This window comes from Engystomops pustulosus, chromosome 5 (genome assembly GCF_040894005.1).
Source record: "Engystomops pustulosus chromosome 5, aEngPut4.maternal, whole genome shotgun sequence".
NCBI classification, from domain to species: domain Eukaryota; kingdom Metazoa; phylum Chordata; class Amphibia; order Anura; family Leptodactylidae; genus Engystomops; species Engystomops pustulosus.
The window spans coordinates 99,305,271-99,330,977 of NC_092415.1; the positions used below are offsets into that span (position 1 = coordinate 99,305,271).

General features: G+C 36.6%; 1 protein-coding gene across 6 annotated transcripts in view; it reads left to right on the top strand.

Moving 5' to 3' along the window:
* Positions 1–25,707, top strand: part of CDH12 (cadherin 12) — a 508,006-nt gene that overhangs the window by 318,618 nt on the left and 163,681 nt on the right. For 4 of the 6 annotated variants that reach the window (XM_072152753.1, XM_072152755.1, XM_072152752.1 and 1 more), the window contains 2 exons: positions 14,687–14,766; positions 23,150–23,565. In XM_072152753.1, the coding sequence (XP_072008854.1) occupies positions 23,236–23,565 (330 nt within the window). In that variant the 5' untranslated portion in view covers positions 14,687–14,766; positions 23,150–23,235. The remainder of the gene's footprint in view (positions 1–14,686; positions 14,767–23,149; positions 23,566–25,707) is intronic. The other 2 variants (XM_072152754.1, XM_072152758.1) reach the window with 1 other exon arrangement.

Below are 25,707 nucleotides of genomic sequence, written 5' to 3' on the forward strand. Positions count from 1 at the left end.
CAATAATGGAGCTGATAAGAAAAGTTCTTTAACAAGCAGTGAATTAAAGGTAGGGCATACATGTGATTTTAAAACCAGACTCAATAGGAATTGGTCCAGAGCTTAATGACCCAGACAGCACAGGGATCAGGTCAGTATAGTGCAGACTGTTAATCACCATGGGTTAACTAATGCTGGACCAAAGCTAAGCTGCAGGAAGGAGACAGATGTAGTGTTAATGAATCCAGACAAAGGAAAGGAGCTAAACTCATGTTCTCACACAGAAGTACAAGAGATATAGGAGCTCATTTACTAAGGGTTGTGCTGCTCACTTTTGTCAGACTATTGGCCTTTTTAGGGGATTACACGGTTGGACAGGTATTTAACAGGTGTCTGCACTGGGATGTTTCCATGTGGCACAAATTGGGGGCATGCCATCAGAAGATCCGACTGATTCGGACTGAGCACGAGATTTAAATTTCAAATTGTGTCGCAAGCCCAAACACTTAGATGCACCACTAAAAACATGGTGAACTCTGTCGGACCTGAGCAGGGAAGTGACACATGCAGGATATCGGGTGCACGATCATAGTGAATCACAGCACAGTGCATTATCGCTGGACAATACCCTTTCGGTGAACTACAACGGACGGCTAAGTACCGTAAATGTGCCCCATAATCAGCACATCCTCAGCCACCTACCATAGCAGCAAAGATGTTATGTTTTAGTATATTAATACTGAGTGTTATAAATAAAAGTAAAATAAGTAGTTATGAATGAAGGAATGAGTACATTCACAAATATATTCATGAATAATTTAATTGATCACATTATACATTTATGAAATACAACAAGAGTAATTTCATTACAAATTGTATACAGTATTGTAGAGGTGCATGCTTGCAATCCACTGTATTTTAAATGTTACAATAAAATCCAGCTATTTTCTAGATTAACTATAAGACAGTCACTGTCATAATTTATAGACTGTGCCTGCACCAGCGTTATGTATTTTCTCTTTTGCAACATTTGGTAGTTGACTGTAGTCTCATAAATTTGGGGCACCGTTAACATTTGGATTTAAAATAATTTTCAAACTGCACACAGGAGCACAAAATTTTCCCCGTCACCGACTTTAAAAATGTGACCAGAGAGGCAGATATTTATTTGAATTATTTGCCTGACAGTATCAGTTTTTAAAATAATGATCTTTTAATAAGCTAGCGACATATAAATTACAACATTACAGCTTTTAATGTGAGATATTTAATTCTAAAATTGCATTATCACTCAAGGTAGAGTTGTAAATTAATTCCAAGCTTGAAGTGCAATGCATGAGGGACTTTCTTGCAGTAACAAATCACAAAAACATTCCCATGCAGCCAAGGATCCATATGTCTTAACAAATATTGCAAATTTGCAGCCACTGAGGAAATCCTGCTATTACCATATGTTATGGATATATTTGTATAGAAAACCAAAATTCCCACATCTTGCCCACCTGCAGTTACCCCCAAATGTTCACAAATATCTGAGTTGTATGATAGCAATATTCACCCCATAAGCATCTAAGAGCAGTGTGTAGCAGATGGTGTGCTGACACCCAAAGTTCCTGTAATCCGGCAATATGCCAAATAAGGGACATTTCTGTCTGTGTTAAGTTTATGGGGTCAATGTTGTGCAATGCTAGAAAAACTGTTGGCAGGCTTCAATTCAATATATATATACTTGTTAGTGTTCTATTATGTCTACAAACTGCATAACAGCTGTTTGGAGCCATAATGTAGCCTAAATCTAAGCAAACTTTTAAAGGCTCCAATGACATATGGTTTCCTTGACTGCACCATGCTATTTGTCCACTCAAAGTAATATTAGACACAAAGTAATCTAATGGTTTTTAAAATGAGACAATCATACTTTATATGGTATGTTTTGGTAGAATTGACTGAACAGAATAAGAAATATTAAGGCAAATGAGGACATGTAAATCAATCAATGAAGTGCATAGAACCATTCAAAACCAATACCTTACAACTTTCAATTTAATAAATCACTTGCGTGCTCATGCTGCATGCTCCTCAAAAACATTTCTTCATCTTATTCTACCGCTTTTCCCTTGCTCATTGATCTTCCAGTGATCTAACAGATATTATTTCTTTAACTTTAAATTAGCCTTAAGTTTCTTCAAACTAAGGGCACATTTACATGTCCGCAAGAAGCTGCTTTGAGCTAGCCTCAAAGACAAAAGCTATCTCACGGCTGCTATAGATGTGCATTATGTCTCAGTGGGGCACATTTACTTACCCAATCCAGTCGCGATCTAGTGGCGCGTTCTCCGACGCTGATTCGGGTTCTGCCGGGATTCACTAAGGTCGTGTGCCCGATGTCCACTAGGTGTCGCTGCTGCGCTGAAGTCCGCCGAAATTCACCTCCTTCGTCCCGGTGTATGTGAGTGCAGATTTTCTAATGGCAACGCCCCCCGATTTCCGTCACGTGAAAGCCGGCACCGATGCGCCACAATCTGATTGCGTGCGCCAAAATCCCGGGGCAAATCGGAAAAATTCGGGAAACCTGGCGGAAAAACGTGATTTGGACCCTTAGTAAATGTGCCCCATTATGTCTCATCACACAGTGAAGTGCCGCACATCCTATGTTAAAGGTTCACCAAAAAAAAGTGGTGCACTCCATCGGGGCAGTGCAGGGAGCGCCAGATTTATGCAGTACGGGCACCAGAAATCCTGAATCTGGAGCCCTCTGCATTGTACACAGGCAAACTGCACATAATGCAGTTTGTTTTTAGTAAATCTGCCCCCGTGTATCTTAAGTTCTGTAAATATAGATAGCAGCTGGTAGTGACTCAAACATTGGGCAAAACATTTTTACCTTCTGTGTCACCTGTAAGCTCTTAAGAGCATGATTATCATTCATATTGTTTAATTGTATGACTATAGGTAAAGCTCTGCAGAATATGATGGTGCTATACAAATAAATATGTGTTATCATTATTATTGAAAACAGAGTTCATAAATCAACTGTTTGATAATTTTATCTATTCAGTTAATTTTTTGTCAATGCTCTCGGGGTCCTTGATACATGTTTCGACAATAATTTTGTCAGGAGGTGCTAATTTAGCCTATTAAAAAGTGTTTGGATTTAAGTAATATATATATATGTGTTATAGTAGATGGTGACCCTGCTACATTTTCACAATTAAAGTCCAGGTAATAATAATATATTTTGCAATTTATATAGCATTATCATATTCTGCAGCACTTTACAAATCAGGTTTAAATAGTTTGGATTTGGGTAAATGTGCATGTAATGTAAATAATATGCATTGTCTCATTATGTTTATGCAATTTATTTTTATTTCTTTTACAGACCATATATACTTTAATTTGTTATAAAATGTTCTAAAAGCTGGTGCTTGAAAAATGTCTTTTTCTTGAAAACTCTGTGTCAGATAAATATGGAGCTGTGAAATTCAGTATCTGATGAGGAATATATAAAACTCTAAATGCTTCCAGGGATGGACTGCAGTCTCTTTGGAACTGTCAGTGATGATGGGTCTCTCGGAGTCTTTGTGTTAGTGGATAATCCATTGACTATTTGAAAGAGAACTTTCATAAATATAAAACAGGTGATAGAAGCAAAAGAATACATTTTCTAAGCAAAAATGACAATTCAATACAGTCAGAAGTGCATGCATTACATGTTCAAAAGCATCTTATCACAGCAATTTAGATTTGCAGCATGAAACTATACAATGCAAAGAAAACTTCATTTTTTGCATTAACACCATGGCCATATTTACGAAAGCGTGTGTGCCCGTTTTCTTTCTGACTTTTCTCTGAAAAAATGTGCAAAATGCTAGCATATGTATTTATAAAGTGTGTGCACCAGTTTTGTGTCACGGCTGCACTGTGTCCCACAAAACATAAAAAATGTGCACCTAAAGAGGCGTGTTACTACTTAGTCAGAGTTTGCGCCACATTTATTGCCTATTGTGTCTTCACCACAATTCTGCAGCATAAACAAAGAAAAAACCCCAAAAAAACCCAAAAAAATAATGCACACTTCCCGAGCCGTGCAGGGGGCACCAGATTAATGAAGACTTTTGATGAATCTGATGAATCATAGTACAGACTGCACTAGTTTTGATGAATGTGGCCCAATGAGTTGATGTTTTGTTTGTGAAAAACCTCTACATATAATAGAAATTGCTGAATTTTATTGAAGTCACACATTTTTGATTTTCAAGTCAAATGTTAGATCTAAATTTCTGCATAACTTGCCAATATAGGTGTTAACATTGAATTAAATCTGGCTATTATTTACCTCATATCTTGTGGTTCTTACATGTCCAGGTTCAGGCACCCTAATGCACAAGTAATATTGATAGCATAAATAATGATGCTACATATTTCGATACAGCTATTTCTTACATTGCTTTATTTTCAAATATGTAATATATCAGATTGTAACATGCGTATTCCTGGTCCCATCATATTTGTTTGGGGTGGAAATAGTGCAATGCAAGCAATGTCATAGATGGTGTTAGTAAATGTATTTGTGAAAGTAAATATAAGTGATACAGTCTGAGCAAATTATTATATGTACATAGCCCAAAATATTACGCTGTAATACAAAGCCGTAACTAGTGTTGAGCTATACTTTACTGGACACTTGTGATGCAAGCCACAAAAGCACAGCAAATTTTTTAAAGTTTGCATTTGGGTTGGTTCACATGGGTGAAAATCATGTTAGTCTTATGGTATAAAAGTTCCCTACAATTGACTTCTGCCCCTTACTGGAGTCAATTGTAGCAAGGCTATGCAATTAATTTATAACATTTGAACAATGCTGGACTTATTACATGCTTGCTGCAACTAATTGGTTACTTCTCAGAGTGAGGCATCTTTCACACTACGTTTTTTTTTTTTTTTTGGGTCGTATGTTACCCTTGTTTAAACGATTTGATATGGGTATAATATGGGCAAATGAATTTCTATGGGCAATAGGTCTATCCATTTGCATGGATGCATTGCCCACTGTACTGTACCGTACCTGGGAAAAAGATAGAGCTTGCTCACTCTTGCAAACTCTGACAAATTATTTTCATTCTTTATTCCAAGACTCGCATAAAATCTTGCTGTAGGAGAGAGGAACAAAGCATGAGCCCACTTGAGGTGATGACCCGTTTCGCGCTAAATGTGCTCTTAATCCTGCCTTCCTGTTCCTCTCTCCTACAGCAATATTTTATGCTTATTTTGGAATAAAGACTGAAAATAATTTTTAATACTGTACGTGCCAGCTCTTTTTCTTGACATTACCAATAGATAAGAATATGTGGCTTCTAACTAATGGTAAATGGATTGTCTGACAGGTTATGGCGCTGTGACATTGTATAATTTTTACCAATGCAATTATTGAAAATTAACTGTAGTAAAAAAAATTAAAGTTTTATTCACCCCCTTTCCCTAGAACACATATGAAAATACATATATGTATATATGTATATTATAAAAAATTCCCGGCCTTGAAAACCAGAATAAAAAATAGTGCCCCCATGTCAAAAATTGCCACTTTTTGCTTAGGTCCTAAATTGATAAACATGGAAATGTCAGCATGTCCTACAAAAATTACACATCACAAACCAAATGTTACTGGCAATTTTCTTTTTGTTCAAAAGATTTTATTTTTAAAAAAATCTACTAAAACCTATTGAAACCTATATAAATTTGGCATCCCTGTGATATTATTGACCCAAAGAATAAATGGGAGATGTCATTTGTAGAGCACAAAAAAAGCTATGAAAACAGAGCCCACTAGAAAACACTGCAAATGTGCTCTTCTGAGAACCTGTCACCAGGAGCCTTTTTTCTAGGTCCCCTATGTCCTTGTAGAGAATAGTGTACATATTTTCAAAGAGATAAAACTTTTATCAAGTTTATTTTGGAATAGTGGGAGTAAAAAGCAAAGAACACTAACTAAAATAGTGTAAAATAGAGTCCTGAAAGGGTTAACAATAAATTATTGTTTAATTGTGGATTTTTTCATTTTTTTATACAGGTTATCATACTTAGCACTGAAACTGAAAAAATGTTTTCAGAGCTTGTACATGTACTTAAGAAGTGTCTGCACCAGTTTTGTGTCAAGGTTAGCAAACTGTGCACCTAAAGGGGCGTGTTAGTGCTTATTCAGAGTTTACAACGCAATTAATACAGCAACTAAATAGAATTGTGTTGCATGCTGTATGTTAAAAGATGGTGCCTACTTCCCGAGCAGTGCAGGGTGCACCATATAATTGAAGATCATGCACCAGTATTCAATAATCTGATGCCCCCTGCACATTCCAAAGGCAAACTTTACTTAGTGTCACTGCACTTTTCCACTATCATTATCATTTCCACATCATGAGATAATCCTAAATAACATTTTCCACTGTAGAGGAATGCTTTGTAAATTTGAGCAAAGATGTATTCAGACCCCATGGGATGAGGGGGAATCAATGTCTGACTTGTGGACTTGTTATAATATCTATATGTGTCATGACTATTTTAGCAATATGCCAATGTAATGTCGATTCTGCAATAGTATATTGTGTCCCAAAATAGCAATAAAGAACCTTTTTTCGAATAAGGTCAATTTGGTGAATATTTGGTGCATATAAAGCAACTATTGAGAATGGGGCATTATTGCTGACACAATTGATAATCACATATATCCATTGTTTTTGCAGCAGTGGGAGACTGCATGACTTTTTGCATGAGTTGGAAGCCCAATTAATGGCTATTTGAACCACACTTTTTTGTTTTTAGAGTTAGCAAAGAAAATGGAAGGAAACTGTGAATTATAACTGGTCAACACTTGTATAACTGAACTACAAAAATAACTGTATATCCATATAAAGAAATACCATGAGAATAGTTATTTGAATATAGGATACTTCATTTTGTGTAGAGTTGTCTTCCTTGGTCTTCTGGTGGTGATAAAATTGTCAGATTTAAAAGCTTTCAACTTGACCAAACAAGGAGTCTGATTTCTTCTTTAATGGTGTGTTGGTGGCCTCTGCTGGTTGGACCATCCAGAAAAGAGCTTAGTGGCCTCTATTTGGGAATATAGAACATGGATAACCCAATTTCTGTGAATAATTTGCTTAACCAGGCATCCCCAGTACCCTGGGGCATGTTTAAATTCTTTTCCCTCACTAATGTCATTTGAGAAAGATTACTATATCAAGTGATATGTTGGAACTTTTCTTGCATATAATTGCATGAAACAGCTGCTTTAAAAATAGAAAATAGAATAACAAGGACATCACATGGGGTTGAAGAGGGCAAGATTTCAGGTTTGGGGACTTTGTGGGCCCTATCTATGACTTAGCCTCTATCTGAAGTGTCAGGGAGGAAGGACACAAACATATCTTTTATCTTTCTTGTAGATTTTCATCTGTAACCTTATATTATGAAACCTATTGTTGTTTTGCCAAGAGCGATGTTCCAAATCAGCTAGTTTTATTTTAATTACTACAATTTCCTCCTCAGCTTCATTGTGGGCATCCACTAAAGTATTATGCTTCCCTGTAATTTCTTTCAATTTATTTCTCAAATTAATTGTATGATCTCCTAAGTTTCTTATTTATTCTTGCAATGCAGCTACTACATCGTATAACTTACCATGGGTAGACTCTTTGGAGAAGAGTTATCAATCTACTTGTATCAGAATTCTGGGATCATTCATCAAAAAAAAACAACTATAATGCTTCACACCGCATTTATCAAGGTGTTTAGGCTATTTTGTTGACAACTTTCCAATAATAATAATAATTAACACAGGGAATTTAAATTCTGCTGATTTGAACAATGGATTTTTATTTCTAAATCAGCTTTGGCACAAGTTTGAATATTGCTCTGGGAACCTGTTTAAGTATGAAAATGTGATGAGCTTTTTAGCAGCCATTGTTTTCTCTACAGTCTTGGAGAAGTCTTGAGAAGTAGTTGACAAAGCTGCCTCCAGGAGCTACATACAGGCCACATCCCTCGTTCACTTTCTTTTAAGCATACACCTGCTCTAAAGTTTTTAATATACTGCAGCATATTAAAAAATGTTTTATGGGAAAACTAATATAATCAGACTTGATTATACTCAGAGAGAATTTGTGAGATGCCTGGAGGGCTTTACAATTCTCTGTAGGTATTATTAGAATTTAGGGCAGCTTACAAACAGTTCCTGTCTATACTATGAACGGAGTTTGTTCAGATACTGTTGTTGAGCTCAAAAGGATTATGATCCTACAACTCTGAGAGATAGTACAATAACATATCATAGTTATCAGTTTGCATCCAAATATGAGTCAGAGCCATTGTTTAATGGAATTCAAACTATAAAGTTGTAGGCATGGTATATATTGACTCATGCATCCCTAATGTGTTATGATTAACATTACGCATTATATTGCAATAGTACCCTTTCCTATTAACCTCTTTTGCTCATCACAGATATGTGCTCCAAATGCTCTCGGGAATTCAACCTCTCAGATGCTTCCTTCAATAAAGACTGTAGCATCTATTTAGTTTGGTTAGAAGGGAAGACCCATTTTCTTGGTAATGAATATGCTTATGTAGGTATGGCTTAATAACCTCCCTATAAGTCAATACTGCATAGTCTCTGCAATGATCCCATCACAGCATAATACACAATACTACATAAGCTCTGCAATGATCCCATCACAGCATAATACACAATACTACATACTGTAAGCTCTGCATTGATCCCATCACAGCATAATACAAAATACTACATACTGTAAGCTCTGCAATGATCCCATCACAGCATAATACACAATACTACATACTGTAAGCTCTGCAATGATCCCATCACAGCATAATGCACAATACTACATAAGCTCTGCAATGATCCCATTGAAGCATAATACACAATACTACATAAGTTTTCCAATGATCATATCACTGCATAATACACAATATAACATAAGCTCTGCAATGATAACATCACAGTATAATATACACAATACTACATAAGCTCTGCAATGATCACCTCACAGCATAATGCACAGCACTACATAAGCTCTTTAATGATTATGTCGCACATAATACACAACACTATATAAGCTCTGCAATGATCATGTCACACATAATACACAACACTATCTTAGCTCAGCAATGATCACTTCAGAGCTCCTTGTGAAACTAAAAAACGATGTTAAAAAAGTTTCAATATGCTTAATAAATACAAAACAAGAACAGGAACAGAGTTGATAACTTAAACAACTGTGACGGTATAATAACTATGACATAATGTGACAAAGCTTATAACTGGTGGGCAGAAGAGAACTAGATTACTGCATAGATACTGGCTAGTCAGGGATGTATAGGCAAGGGAGTGCTTGCAAATGAGGCCCTCTACCTATAGAACCCCTCTAAGTGAGTCTGATCAGCGCATAAGGAGAATGCCATAGGTCTTAGGCACTCAGCAGCAGTAGATTCTGCCTGAAAAGGCAAGGGTTAAATCTGTGTTTAATATCTGTTATCCAATTATATGCTTCATTGTAAGCTGGAGTGTGATTGGAGAGTGAGACCACCTGACCAGAGTCTAACAAAACCCCTGGATAGGAAGTGACAAGCTCTCTTTAGGCCCAGCTCCTGACTGAGGAGCACCTCTTAGGATCCAGCTCCTGACTGAGGAGCACCTCCTCTTAGTGCTGGGCTCTCACCTCATGAGCTGCTCTCTTACCAGAGAGACCATAGAGCACATACTCTGACCACAGGCCTCTTAGGCCCCACCTCATCTTCCAGAACACACACTGAGAGAAGGAGACAGTGCCTGTGCACCATTAGCACAGACACACCAGAACACCCAGAACAAACCTGCAGCTTCCATACCTGGACACAGCTACCTCCCAGCCTGGTACTTGCTACCAGGCTGGTGAATATACTCCTGAGGATCACTCTACATGACCACTCCAATAATCCGGACTTCTCCAATAATCCAGCATTTGTTCCATTAAAGAACTGTGAGTTACTTTTGCACAATGTTGCCTCCGTCTGTTCCCTAAGTACAGCTTTTACACCAAGGGTGCCCCATCCATTACTCAGGGACTCTTACTATTGACATCTAAGGGGTTTCCCCAGGGAGATTCAGTACAACAGCCTCTCGCTCTCATTTAATTTCTTGCACACACCACCTGCTGGAGACCTGCCAGGCTGTAGGACAGCCCTCTGGTCCCATATCAAGCACCGTGACCACAGCGTGCCTAGGCCGCAACTGCCAGCCACTCCGGTATTCTGGGCCCTGGCTGCCTCCAGGCCCCAAGAAAAGATTAGACCCCGGTGGGGGATGTTGCATTATAACAGCTCTCTACCTATGTTCACATTAGTTTCATTTGTACTGCTTCTGCAGATTACTGGATGGCCGTTTAAACATTGAACACCTAGCATTTCTGCAATGGAACTATGCATTGGTTTAAATGCACTCTTTGCCACCCTTTTACATAAATTTCCTATGTGTCTTCACTGCCTTAATAATAATACCTGAAAGTTCAACAATTGATTCATCATCCCTGATGCTTCCTATAGTGTCATCTGTAAACTCTTTGTGGATCTTTGTTACATGTCTGGGCTGTGATGAATTGGAAGGACCTGCAGCAGGAGATGATCACTCATCCTGCTCCTACCTTCCCCTCTCCCTGTGTCCGCAAGTGAGATGGACTGAGAGGAAAGAAGACACAGTGGAGGTTTCCATTAGGATATACTGAAGCAGTGAGAAACAGGAAGTTGTGTATAAATACAGGGTGCAGTCACAACAGGGAATATACATGCAGATGTATGTCTAAGTGACCAACCCCTTTAAGTTTCTGCTCCTCTGTCCCTCATTTTAAAATTAATCTACCTGAGCAGATTAGAAAGTTTCAAGCCCCACTGTGATGCTAGAGAAAGTTAATGGTCTTTATATGCCCGTAAAGAACCTCCCACTCTTGAGTTACATAACTGGGTGAACCTACACTAAAGAGACTAGAGAGAATTTAGCCCTGCCCACATATGCAAGATGGCACTTTTACTTTAAACTTTATTCTCCTAGACCTGGCTTCACTAGATTTCCTTGCTACTGCCGCCACCTATCTTTCTCCCAATAATATTATAATATATTAAAATTGCAAATTTACAAATTAGACACCCAGATTGAAAATTATCTATACAATTACTAAAATAAATGTATCCTGGCAATGCTATCACTTCAGAAAATTCGATTCTCTAAGGCTACAAGCAGAAACGTTAAGTTTTTAATATTTAATATACAAAAGTACAGTATACACATAAAATATATAATTGACAGGTAAAAAGGTTATGAAACAATATGCCTACAATACCTACAAAAACAGTTATAAAAATAAAAGCTATAAAAATAAAAGTCTTACTAATGAACAGTAGCATATATCTGTGCTGTGAGACCTCAGCTAGTGGGCAGTCTTTAAGGTGGTATTTGGAGTCTCAAGATAACTAAAAAATAGTACATGTTGGCATGCTCTTTTGAAATTTCTACCAAATCCTTCCCCCTTTGTGATATGAGAGGGGTGTGGCTACACCTGTACCAAGGTGTTAGGTTTGTGACATATTTCCAAGCTATGCCATATCTTCTTCTATGGTTCCTCAAACATTTTCCAGCATGAGTTTACAAATGCAACCAAATCCAAGCATAGTTTCATCAACAGGGAGTTGAAATCTATGAATTATGACATGGCTGGTTTTGAAAAAATAGTTTTGCCATAATCCTTAGCACCAATGTCAAGTAACATGACACACTGGAAGATGCCATAGCATGTACATTCATTAACATGCCATATTCATGGGAAAATGGAAGCAAAGAAGGCGGCAGAGGGCCATGTTGATTCTGCTTACAAATTAAATTACCAGAGTTCAAAAGAACTTGAAACAACTAGCTATGACTATATTTCATACTTTTACCACAATGCTGAAACCTACCATTAAGGTCTGAATTAAGTTAAGTTAATATTTTAACCAATATGTTTCTTTGTGTTAAAGTAACTTTGCTAGAACACCCAAAGACTAAGTCTCATAATACATACCCCCACAATGCTAAGTCCCAAAGACTAAGCCCCATATACTCAGCACGTGAGTTCAAGCCAGCAGTTCTAGGTTTGGTCTCACTTTAGCCTTAAAGCCTTAGCCATTAACACTACTTTTACTTTAACACAAAGAAACATGCTCAAGATATTAACTCTTTTAATATGGTGTCTTGTATGTCTTGTATATCTGTTTTTCATTTTCTCCGTTTGTACCAAACTTTGCAGGTTTGGGTCAACCCCTCCCACCTTTAAAGCCATGATCACTGCTGATGACTTTGCCAGCAACAATTAATTTACCCACGGCTGTCCAGTAGCAGCTGGTCCCCTCAAAATGGCAATGTGCTCATAGCAATAGGTTATTTGAATGCTGCTGGTGACTTTGCCAGTGCCATTAAAACAGTTAACACCACAATTGGTGCTTGGGTAGTTTTTCCAAAATAATTTGGGTCCACTCATAACTAGCCATATTCCATCTAATAAGCATTAAAATTTTACTTTATTTGTTTGTAAAAAAAAAAAAATGTTACCACTTCATGAAATTTAGCATACCAGCTATAATTCCTCTACAAGTCTCATCCAGTAATGACAATGCTGGTAGGTATATGCTACCGCTCAGTTTGAGTAGTATGACTAGTGTGGCATTGATGTTATTTCTGGCTCCTTGCCTTATAAATATTATATCTGTGTCTATAGGCTGGCAAACATATGACTTAATTTGTCTTTTGAATATGATGTCTTATTGACTCGAGGGGCTACCAGTTGCCTTAGCATGCAGGCAAGATGGGAACAAATTTACCCACAATAAATACAGTACAACGGCTATAAGGGAGCTTATATAACGGTATATTCAGTGACATACTGTCTTAGAAAACTTTGTTAAAGCTGAGATTAGTTTTCCCTGTTGGCACAAAGTTGTCTCTAAACATGAACCTCACAGCTGTGTGCCATCTGTTTTCTCATAAGGTATGTACTTAACATGTCTTTCCGATTCTGAACTGTTTCCGCTTTAAGGATAAAGGTTTTAATGTCCCCTTAAAAACACATCTGCAGTTTGTTTACATAATGCAGAAGACAGAGAACAAGCAGTGGTAGCTAACATAATACAATTGGTCCATTTACTTAAAATAAAAGGAAAAAAAATTAAAAACCTTCTCCATTTTAATCCCACTTGTCAGTTTTATTTCATTACTGTTTTTCTGACTTAGTGTACGGTCACAGACAACATTTGTGCTAAACCAGGGGCTTACTACTCACTGCCACAATTGTAGATGTACTATAATTTTTTAAAAGTCACACAAATTCATAGTAGATCGGAAGGTGCTGAATGAAAATTTGTTGCTCATTAACCTTTTTATTGCATATTTATATTTCGATTTAGTTTATATTTGGCTAGATTTTTGGCAAATGGGCTGTCCATTGCCCATTTACTGAATGGCTAAAATGTCACATGTTCACAAATTTCTCACTTGTGCTGTTGCTAGAAACATAGAGCAACATATAGAGCTTTTATGTAGGAAAGGGAATTAAGGTTATTAATTATGGTTATAAGGATAAAACATTTCTCATCAATACAGTGAAATGCTTTCAGGTACAATGTAAAAAGGCTTTTTCGTTATTTTTTGACTTTGAAAAACAAGGCAAAAGAGAGAACAAAAAAATGTCAACATTTCCATGTAAAATGATAAAAATGCTAATTTGATAAGGAACAGTGATCAGTGTTTTCTTTTACTTGCACTGTATTATTCATGTAAAACTTACTGGTGCCATCTCTTATCTTGATTTATTTGGTAGTTATGTTTATTTAAGTCAGTATGATGTAAGTTCCTTGATGTGAAGGTAGAAGTGATAATGTTAAGTTTGCTTGTTCATTAAATCTGCAGAGGTAGAATAAAAAGAATTGAAAGTAAACAAAAAGGCTTTTTGGTTTCGCTAGGACATGGTGTGGGATTAGAAAACATGTCTTCAATTTAATTCCTCACCCTCCCTATTAACAACTCCATCTGTTCTCTGCAATGGAGCCTGTGATTGGAGTAATATTAAGCATATGTTAAAAGATGTCATTCTGTTCATGATAATTAAACATGGTCAACTTTTGTCAGGTTTTGACTTTAGAATATGTTTTTAATGAAATATAAAATTCTGTCACGATTTTCTTGCGGTCCACATTTTTCGTTACAATCATCAGTTCACAATGCTAAACTGAAGCTCTGTTCCATCAAGAACCTCATAATCCTATTATTACTTAGATTCCCCTTGATTTTCAGCAAAAGATACTTGAAGACATGCAGTTTATTATCTTCTCTAGTGCTGTGCAGATCATCAGTCTGTTCCAACTCCCTTGTGACAGATACATATTGATATATTTTGCTGAAACTCATACTTAGAATAGTAATACAATAACTGCTTCCGAGCAAGTATTTTCATCAGAAATTCTCTACCTTCTTATTGTACTGCATCAATAGACAATCTAACTTGAGGACAGCATAGCATACTAACGCACCTGTAGCTCAATAACAACTGAACAGCTGCATCATGTCTAGAGAGAGTACGTGAGTGTTAATTCAGCCCAATATGACATGAGTATTTCTTTCTTCTATCAGCAGACACATGATGCACTTGGTGTGGAGAAACAGAATACTCTGTGTTGTTGAGCCAAAAGGGAATCAGTATTTGTAGCTATGTAAGTATATTGCTCAATTGCTATGCATATATATGTTTCCTTTATTACACTAGTGGATAAGACAGATTCTATTTGTGACAAATATTTGTGACAACAATTGATATTTTGGTAAAGCGATGAAAAACCCAAACCAGGTCATATTTCTGGCTGAGTTTCTGAATTGGGCAGTCTTTTCTATTGTCAATGCGATGCCATCAGCGTGGAAGCTCTCATACTCCAATGACACCCAACCCTTGTTTGTGGTCTGTGGAATGCACATGTTCATGTGCCAAAAACCCTAACTCTGTAGAAACTTGGCCTGAAACAGTGAAACAATTCCCTATAAAGCATCTAAAAATAAATGAAAAAAATCATAAATATGTTATTCTCACCTACCAAAAAGGCCGGTCTATCAAAATATGAAAACAATTAACGAAAGAAATAAATGGTATATCTTGCAACACCAAAAGTATCCTCTGGGCAATATTTTATTAAAATTAGTTATTAAAAATATACTTAAAAAATGCAATGCAATCTAACCTACTGATCTCTTTAGTTACTTGATTATTTAAAGACAACTATCGCTTCCATGGTATATGCTGTCACTCAAGATGCCACTTCTTATTTTTTGGTATATAATCTGCTGTCATGAAAGATGATATATTGTTGTTATATGTTGTTACTTCACTTCAGGATATAACATGAGAAGCATCTACGGTATTAAATATAGAGCAGTAGTGACATTATATCATGATATATCATTGGGAAAAAACAACCATTAAAACCCCATATGGCAGTGATGGCAAACCTTTTAGAGGCTGAGTGCCCAAACTATAACAAAGACCCGCTTATTTATCGCAAAGTGCCAACACAGAAATTTAATTTCTGATTTATACTCCCTTCTCTGTCACAGCTTTCATTGATACCAGCCCCTGAGGACACTAATAAAGCAGAAAATAGTCCCAGGTACAGCTGTCACTTTAAAATAGCTCTGTGCACAGCAAGTCCTGGGCTGTCTGGGACTGCAGGAAGATACCTGGAGTCATCTCTGGTGATGGCCTGAGTGCCCACAGAAAGGGCTCTGAGTGCCATCTCTGGCACCAGTGCCATAGGTTCGCCATCACTGCCCTATGGTGTACACCAGAGCACCATATCTCAACAATAAAATAGCTCTTACATAACTACCAAATTTTCCAAGAAAAACGAACATGCTTCAATCTAGATCAAATTCATTTCAATATTAAATAAAAGAAACATAAACTTGTGACTCCATAGGGACCATTTATATTATTGAATGCCTATAACAGGCAGTGTTTGGGTCACACATGTAGATAACTGAAAACAAGAATGATGGAACATATATACGCAATATTGAAAAAGGTTTTGAGAAACATTGTTTATCAGCACATTTTAAAACTCATCATAGAAAAGACCCCAGTAAACTAAAATTCTCTGCCCTAAAGAAAGTTAAGAAAGATTGGAGAGGCGGTAACTACAGTATATTGCGAAAATGTCAAAAAAAGAATCTATAGCAATATATGAGTTTAAACCTTAGTCCCAAGAGGTTTGAATGCAGCCTTGAAAGTGTTTGTTTTTTTATGACATAACGCTGTCTATAATAGGATATTTTGGGATATGTGAGTTGTCTTGGTCTTTTATAGTTTTTGAATTTATGTAATAATATGATTGTATGTATTAAGGTATATGTGTTACTGCTGCAATTTGTTTTACCACACAAAAAAGATTACAGTTCTGGTTTTATATGTATCTTGGATAGCATGTTTTGTGGAGAACCATCTAAAGATATTTACACGGATCTGCACAATGTAAGAAACAGGAGTTTACCCTCTGATACCCTATTGTTGGGTGGGCATTACCATACTTGCTTATATGAAAACAATTATTTCCTGTCATAAGGGGGAAAAAAGTCTAAATGTCCAAATTTTTCATTATTTTGCCATCTGTATAATTTCAAATTAAAAGTGATCAAAAGTTTGCACAGTTATCCAAAGGTATAGTTGAAAAAGTGATTCTATTAGCTGTTACTGCCCAAAAACAAATCAAATGAAAAGGTCATCTAAAAGGTGAATAAATAAAAGATGGCAATTTTCAAATAACATAGCTCTCTTATTTATTGAACAGTGTTTTCATCATGCAAAACCTTAAAAAAACACACACACTAACTTGGTATCTCCAGAATTGTACAGACCCAGAGACTAAAGTAATACCAATTTATAACACTGGTAAACACTGTAAATTCACCTAAAAAATATAAAATATTACTGAAATAAAGTTAACATTTATAAACAATTTCTATTTCCTCTAAAATGATGCCATTCAAAAACTGAACTTAGGTTGCAAAAAATCCATCATTTGTCAATAAAAGTGGCTTATGTGAGGGTAAAAAAAGGCATAAAAGGGCTTGGACATAAACCCCCAAACAGCATTATCGCTAATGGGTAAAACAAATATAGTAAATGTTTGTGTTGCAATATCCTGGCCCTAATAATAACAATAAACATATTAATATTAAGCATTGATTCCTAAAATAGAAAGCATTCAAGGTATGTTACCATTTCAACAAATTAATGTTATTGTTTGTATTATAAAACGTTATACAATTTTCCAATATAATTTCTGTATGAATTCCTCAAGGTTTTCTAGATCTCTGCTTGCTGTCCTTCTATAGAAAGCTTCCAGTGGACAGAAATCTGACCATGATCATGTGATATCACACAGGTGTATGACTCACATGGCTCTGATTACTCTCTATGATTCTAATGAGCCGTGTGACCATGGTCAGATTTCTGTCCACTGGAAGTAAACATAAAGGGTTTCTGTAGAAAGGAAGCAAGCAGAGATCACGGAAACTATGAGAAATTGATGCATAATGTATATTGGAAAATTGTATAAATGTTAATAATACAAACAATTACATTGTAATACCCCTTTAGCTCATATGTACATATGAAGATTTTAAATTAGCTTTATCTTATTTTAGCTTTGCTTTTAGAATCTACACAAAGAGGTCAGCTTTTACATACAATATTATTGCTTGATCATGTAATGACAATGGTAATATCTATGAACATTAAATATATAACTGGTCCGTGCACTTTAATTTAGCTATTTGGTAGTTACGGTGTGAATGATATCCTTCCTTCACTTTCTGAGTATCCACAGCAATTCCTTATTCTACTTCACTTTTATAACGAAAGTATTATGATTAGTTTGATGCTGAAAATATAACACACATTCAAAAAGTGAGGGGATAGCATATGAAACCTTGCCCACTGGCATCTACCCTATATATCGAATGATAGAGTGAGACCCCAGAGGGGTAGTAGAGCTCTTCTACACAAAACACTGACCATTGTACACTATCCCTACACTGTGCTTTTACTGTTTCTTGTCTTTCACACAATAATTGAGAATAAAATACATCAAAATGCTCATTTTTGTTCTACAAGGCTGAAGATAACATTTTTGTGTTATCGTCCTTTTAATCTTTAATAAGTCTCAACTGCAAAAAACCTTTTTGATACATTTATTATAGTAAAACGTGCACAACAATAGAAAGCCATGGCCATGATTTTATGCTCCAATAACTTTAATCAAGGTTGGTTACTGCACTTTGATGCGTATTGGTCTCTTGGTGAACTACAAAGGGATGCAAAGCTTTTAGAGTCCAAATCTTCCTGCAAGGCTCATACTTGTAGTAAATCTGCTCTCACTGGATTATACATCCAGAAACTAATGATGCAACTGCAAGAAAATGTTTTCTTATGCACTTAGCTTAATCTCACTCCACAAAATGTTGTTTAGAGTAGCATGCTGCTGACAAAGTATTACTTTGGAATGAACATTAATACCATCTTATTCTGGTTTTATGGTGTTCATTTTTTGTAATTGGAATCTCATTATTGAGTTGTCATGATCTGCTTCATAAAACTTTATGGTTTTGTTTTCCATGTTGCACATACATAAATGCTATATTGTTTATTTCATATACAATAAAACACTTTTACAGTACATCCTGCAGTGCTCTCTTGTTTTGCACTATTCAGCTGTTGTGCAGTTTCTAGTCTCTTTTTAGCTTGACTTACAAGTTCATTAAAAAGGAAATCGGGCCTACTAAAGAATTCCTGAAAATGTTTCACAATTAATACCTATTGTGCATAAATCATGGGTGCTCATCTACTGTTGTAGAATAATAGGGAGATAATAGAGTGTGATAAAAACAGCCACAATAGGGATAAGCAAAAAACATAATTCTAAGTTAAAGGGTGTTATTTTATCTGGAATCCCATTCTTTATTTTATAAAGGAGGTTGTTTGGTTTTAGAAAATTTTAAAAGGTCTAGATCCAGGATTGCCATTTCTTGGCTGAAGCAGTACATAAGAGAAACTCTGTCTTTATGAGACCTGTTCTGCAATATACAGATGTGTTATTGGCTTTATTGTGATCCCTTAAGTCAGGGGTCTCAAACTCAATTTACCTGGGGGCCGCTGGAGGTAGATTCTGGGTAAGGCTGGGCCGCATCAAGTTTTCCACACAAAATGCGCTTACAAAATATCATTATTCAGATTCAAATGTCATGGCGTCTCCCAGCGCAAGGAAAGCCCCGAGCGGGGAGACGTGTTTTCTCTATGAACGCGTCCTGTGCACCGAGGGGTCCCAAGCTCCTACCGCACTGAGCCCAGTCAGGGACACTCTATCCCCCCCTCCCCCCCGGTACTTGCCTCCCCGTGTCCCTCCCATCGAAGAAGATGAAGTCGCCGCTCTGACCTGCACCAAGTGCGTTCAGAGCGGCGACTTCATCTTTTTCAAGTACCGGAGGGAAGGGGATTAACCGGTTACGGGCCCTTTCCTGTTTTTTCATGTCCATTTTTCACTCCCCACCTTCAAAAATCTATAACTTTTTTATTTTTACACGTAAAGAGCTGTGTGACGGCTTGTTTTCTGCGTAACAAATTGCACTTCATAGTGATGGTATTAAATATTCCATGCCATGTACTCGGAAGCGGGAAAAAAATTCCAAACGCAATGAAAATGCATTTGCGCCATTTTCTTGTGGGCTTGGATATTACGTCTTTCACTGAGCGCCCCAAATGACATGTCTACTTTATTCTTTGGGTCGGTACGATTAAGGGGATACCAAATTTGTATAGGTTTTATAATGTTTTCATACATTTACAAAAATTAAAACCTGTACAAAAATTATTTTTTTGATTTTGCCAACTTCTGGCGCTAATAACTTTTTTATACTTTGGTGTACGGAGCTGTGGGTGGTGTCATTTTTTGCGAAATATGACAATATTTTCAATTATATCATTTTTAGGACTGTACGACCTTCTGATCACTTTTTATAGATTTTTTAATATTTTTCAAAATGGCAAAAAAGTGCCATTTTCGACTTTGGGCGCTATTTTCTGTAACGGGGTTAAATGCATTGTAAAAAACGTTATCATATTTTGATAGATCGGGCATTTTCGGACGCGTCGATACCTGATGTGTTTATGATTTTTACTGTTTATTTATATTTATGTCAGTTCTAGGGAAAGGGGGGTGATTTGAAATTTAATGTTTTTTTATTATAATTTTTTTTAAAAAAACTTTTTTTTATTTTTATTTATACTATTTTTCAGACTCCCTAGGGTACTTTAACCCTAGGTTGTCTGATCGATCCTATCATATATTGCCATACTACAGTATGGCAGTATATGGGGATTTTACTCCTCATTCATTACAATGTGCTATCAGCACATTGTAATGAAGGGGTTAAAACGAAATAGCCTCGGGTCTACGGAAGACCCGAGGCTACCATGGAGACGGATCGCTGCCCCCGGGGGAGCGGCGATCCCAGGTAAGATGGCGGCGCCCATGCGCCGCTATCTTTTTGAGGCTGCCGGCAGCTTTGCCGGCAGCCATCGCTGTGAAAGCACCCGCGATCGGTGCTAGCACCGATCGCGGGTGTTACCGGTAAGCCTTTGCTGCAATATGCAGCAAAGACTTACCGGCTATGGAGAGGGCTCAGCCCGTGAGCCCTCTCCATGCAGCGCGACCCGACCGCCGCCGTGAATACACGGCGGGCGGTGCTTTTCCAGGTGGGGGCCGCAAAATGTTGTCCCGCGGGCCGCAGTTGGCCCGCGGGCCGCGAGTTTGAGACCCCTGCCTTAAGTGGTGTAAAATATAAATAGTTTATAAAAAGTATTAAGGTTTTGAAGTTTGCCTCCAGAGATAATTTCTTGATGAGCTGTTTAGGCACAAAAGTACACACAAGCTAGTGTTACTAAGGCAACTAGATATGGGGTTCCTATAGAGCCCAAGTAATCATCTGACCCCCTATTTTAGCTAAGAATTGTTCACATCCTTTACATCCCCATAAAATTGGAGTTATAAACTTGCCTGTTAACATATGCAAACTGTACCCAATGCACATACCTGACCACATACCTGAAAAATCACAGCATGCCTGCATGGACTTCTGCTCCTGTATGATTTCATGCGATATTTGCCTGTTGTACAGTTTGCTAATGTTAGAAGGCTAAAGGACCTGCGATGATGTCACCCTGGTTACATGACATTACTGCTGCCTGCAGAGAAAGCATGAGGAGGCGCTGCTGGATTCAGTCTGAGGAGGCTACACCCACCTCGACTCGCTATAGACCTCCTTGGATACTAGGTAAAATTTTAAAGTTGAATACGTAGGAATCTGAGGGGGACGATTTTTAGCTAAAAGATGGGTGTCAGTTAGCTACTAAGGCTCCTACCACTAGATGCATTTGTGAAAAATATGGTGACAGGTTCCTTCTAAGGCTGTCTTAAAGCTAAGAATACAAAATAATAGTTTGGTGTTTTAATTTGGATGCAATATCAGGTAAATATCTTGGTCTACTATTGTGCACCAAATTTCACCTAAGGCATAGCTCAACATTTAAAACCATTTTAATGACATAGATTAAAAGTTCAGGTAATAATAGTAAACCTTTAAATGCATGTTACTAATGAAAACATGCTATATCCTACCCTTTCTCATTGCAGTGATTAGCCTCAATCATGTTTGATGTTAATTCACAGAAAACAGACAGAGGCTTAAAGGGATTGCACATATACCTATACTGCCTTAAAAATAAGCCCTGCATGTTCATCAAGTAATTTGGCAGTCCTTTTACTTACATGTGTGATGTATACGGACTCTCCATGCTTCTTTGATTATATGTCTGCTGAATAGGAGGAGCTGTAGCAAGAGAGTTAAGACTAATCCTGCTCCCTCCCCTCCCAGTCCCTATCATTGAGACCTAGAGCAGTGAGGAGATAGCTGTGCATATTTGCAGAGTGCCGAATGCTGTGAAAGAAGCTCTCAAAGGAGGCAAAGGTACAGGTGCATATACATGCAGAGACATGTCTAATGGAAGAGATTTATTGAAAGTGGCCGAACCCTTCTATATAGTGACCAGGATAATGGTCAACTTAATGATTCTGCAATTCTCTATGGAAAAATGAAAAAAGATCAAGTGAAATACTATGCAGGTATGTAAGCAGTTAGGTCATTATAACTTCAGCAACTTCTCCTGATCCTCTCCGGATCTGTTTGATATGTATGGTGCTTCTACAGCATGCAGGGAAATGTTATATACATATAGTTATAAGCCAGAGTAGGCGAAAGAGAAATAAGAGAGATGCATTTTTCTGTAACAAAATATATCACAAGGTTTTATATGATCAATAAAAAGTCATAAGAAAGATAGATCTTTCATATCTGTGGATGAAAGAATACCTTATCATATTCACATATTCATGGTTTCAGTCCAAGTTTCCAGCAACCAATATTTGCAGAAATAAAGTATCCTTACATAAAAAAATGTTCTCAAGTCTATAGACAGAGGCTTCATAGAACATGTACTGCATAAAAAAGATTTATTGTAGAGTCTAAAGGAGTCCCTAATGAATAATTATTATTCAATGAGAGACTTAAGTATATATTGCTTGTACTATAGATGAAACCTGTTATTTTTTCCAATTGTCCTTGGATTAATAATCCACTGGCAAGTATTTAGATAAAAATGTATCTATAGTAATATATATTTCTTTTATTCAATTTCATATCACAAGCAAACATCCATTATTTCGATATCAATATATTCTAGTAATATTAGTGTTTAGATCTCTTGGGATGCCCCCTCCTTCACACAGCAATATTCTCCAATTGTTTCTGTTATATTTACTCATATACATATTAATATATCTTATTAAAATGCATTTCCAGTTGTTTATCTCTACTCACTATAATTTTTAATGTTTATCATAAGAAAAACATTTGTCTTGCCACTATATCTACTTTACTACCTTTACTAACTTTACAGTCTTTGCAAAGAGTAACTTTTATTTGATGTTATTGCAGGAATCTATTGGTGAATCTCAATGTGAGGACAACATTGCCAGCTGAAGAAATACTTTTTATGCACATTTTATAACAGTAGAACTTGTATGGTGAGGAAAAGGTGCGCATCAAGCTGGATCCTACAGTTTTACAGCAAGTGTTGGCATTTTAACTACCAGGCTGTAGGGACGTCTTTTCCAATGCTTACAAGGAACTGCTTATCGCTGCTTCTTTGGTTCCTTTTCGATGGAGGTCTTTTAACACCACTATATTCCCAGCAGCCCCCACAAACTTCAGCATCAAAGCTAAAAGAAAATGTTATCATCACAATGTCTGGAAGGAGATCAGCAGCACAAAGAGTTAAACGTGGATGGGTATGGAATCAGTTCTTTGTGCTGGAAGAATACATGGGATCTGAACCACAGTATGTGGGAAAGGTACTGTATATATATGACTTTCTTTTTTAATGTCTCAATATACAAATGTAGTACAATAGTAAGGAATAATGAACTGTTTGCATTAAGCACAACCTAATGGGGCAGTTTTATTAAAATATGATTGTGGCCGCATAAGAAGAAGCTGATTTTTATAGCCCAAAGATACACCTTAAGGGCTGGGAGAAAAACTGCAAGGTCTTCTCTTAATGGGCCAGCATTCCCTACTGGCAAATGTACAGCTTTTACTTCTTGAAAGGGTTGAGCAGTGGGTAGCAGGAGTAACATTGGTAGACACAGCCAGGTGGTGTTACTGAAACATAAAGTTCTCCTTTCATTTAACAATACTGTACTTGCTTTCTTTACTGGAGGGAATGCAATAGATTTAAAACTAATTAAACACATACTTGTTTTCTAAAAAAAACTGATATGGAACATATTTGTAATTGTAAAGTGTAAATATTTTCACACAGGATACTAATTTATTTCTCCTATAAGTGACATGTGGATTTTGATACATTTGGCGATGTTTGCCATTCTATTTCATTACTCACTCCTCCCCTCCTTGTTCTCAAAGTCTAGTCACAAAAGACCAAATTTACTTCTGTCCATGAAAACCTACAACTATTGCTTGGTACAAATTGCTTATTACAGCGCAGCATATTCTTCAGCATTGACCTTTGTTTATATTTATTATCCATCTAACAGTTGGCCTTTCTAAACATAAGTTATATTGCTCAACACAATCGCAACTACTTGAAACAGCCTTGAATTCGAGCCAATGTCTTTGTGAAGGCTGCTTCAGGCAAAAGAAGCATGTACAAAATGATAAGGCAGTCCGTTGTTGTGCAGGTCATGGTTTGGGAGGCAACAGATTGTCACTCTCCAGGTAAAATGTTCAGTTTGCTTCAGGCATATAACTCCAGGGTTAATACTCCTTTTTAAAATACGCTAGACAAAATTTATATTTCCTCTTTGAATGATCCCGTGGGAAACACATAGTATCTTACATGAAAAAACAACAGACAGTATTTATAGGACGCAATGAAATTATTTTTTATACAAAATAATTCTTTTTTTCATCATTTTATACAAAATGTTGATATTTAAGGAATTGTCTTGCTTGATTGATTTATAAATTTATAGAGAAATTGCACCATATGTATTTTCATAGTATTTCAAGCACTTATTTAAAACATTACTTTATAATAGCATCTTCAAACTTGTTGTCTTTCAAACAACTTAGAAAACAATTCATGCATTTAAATTTTTACTTTTTCTAATGGTGGTTTCACCCAAAGTTCAAGGTGATGTTTGGTACATATATTTTACTATATCCTGTTATCACTGGAATGCAGGATTGCACATGGTACGTTTTTTTCACCTGGAGGGCATTTATGATTAACATATTTATGTGGACAAAGGCCAATGGTGATGCATTTTCCTGGTCAGGTATTGGGCACAGGGCTGCCTCTAGAAATTTGGGACCCTTGACTGTCAAATTTTGTGGGCCAAAAAACATGGTATAAGATGGTAGTAGTACATGGTTCAGAGAAAAAAAAATGCATGTATAATCAAACGGACGTGTTAGTCTATACATATGAGAAATATGAAAAAAAACCTCTTTTTATAGCTCCCTTTTTTATTTTTCTTTACGTATTAACTAACATTTCCATGTGGTTATACAAGCATTTTATTTTTACTTTGTACTATCAAGTATCTCAGTTTTTTGAGTTTTTTAAATGCATGTTACATGCCTTTTGGACCTGATAAAGGGAACGGTACATTCTCGAAACATGTTGTCCACTGAAGCAATCTAATAAATACACATTTTTAACTACTACTGAGCTGCAAGTCTGGATTTTTTATACACGTTTCCCTTTACTAGGAAAGCAGAGTAAAACCCTACATAGATTTCTGTCAACTTTGCTGGAGGACCAAATTATTAAACACATCATAGTAAATTGTGAATCTTGTGGCTTCCCATGATGTTGTTTTTTTTTAAGTTTATTCTATGAGGATTTGGGACAGCAGATATATATTTTGTCCTACAAAGCCTTGAGATAATTATCCTATCCCACAATTAAACTTACTGTTGATATTTACATAGCGGAGTCCAAGGCTAAGTCTATTTTAATGCTTTGG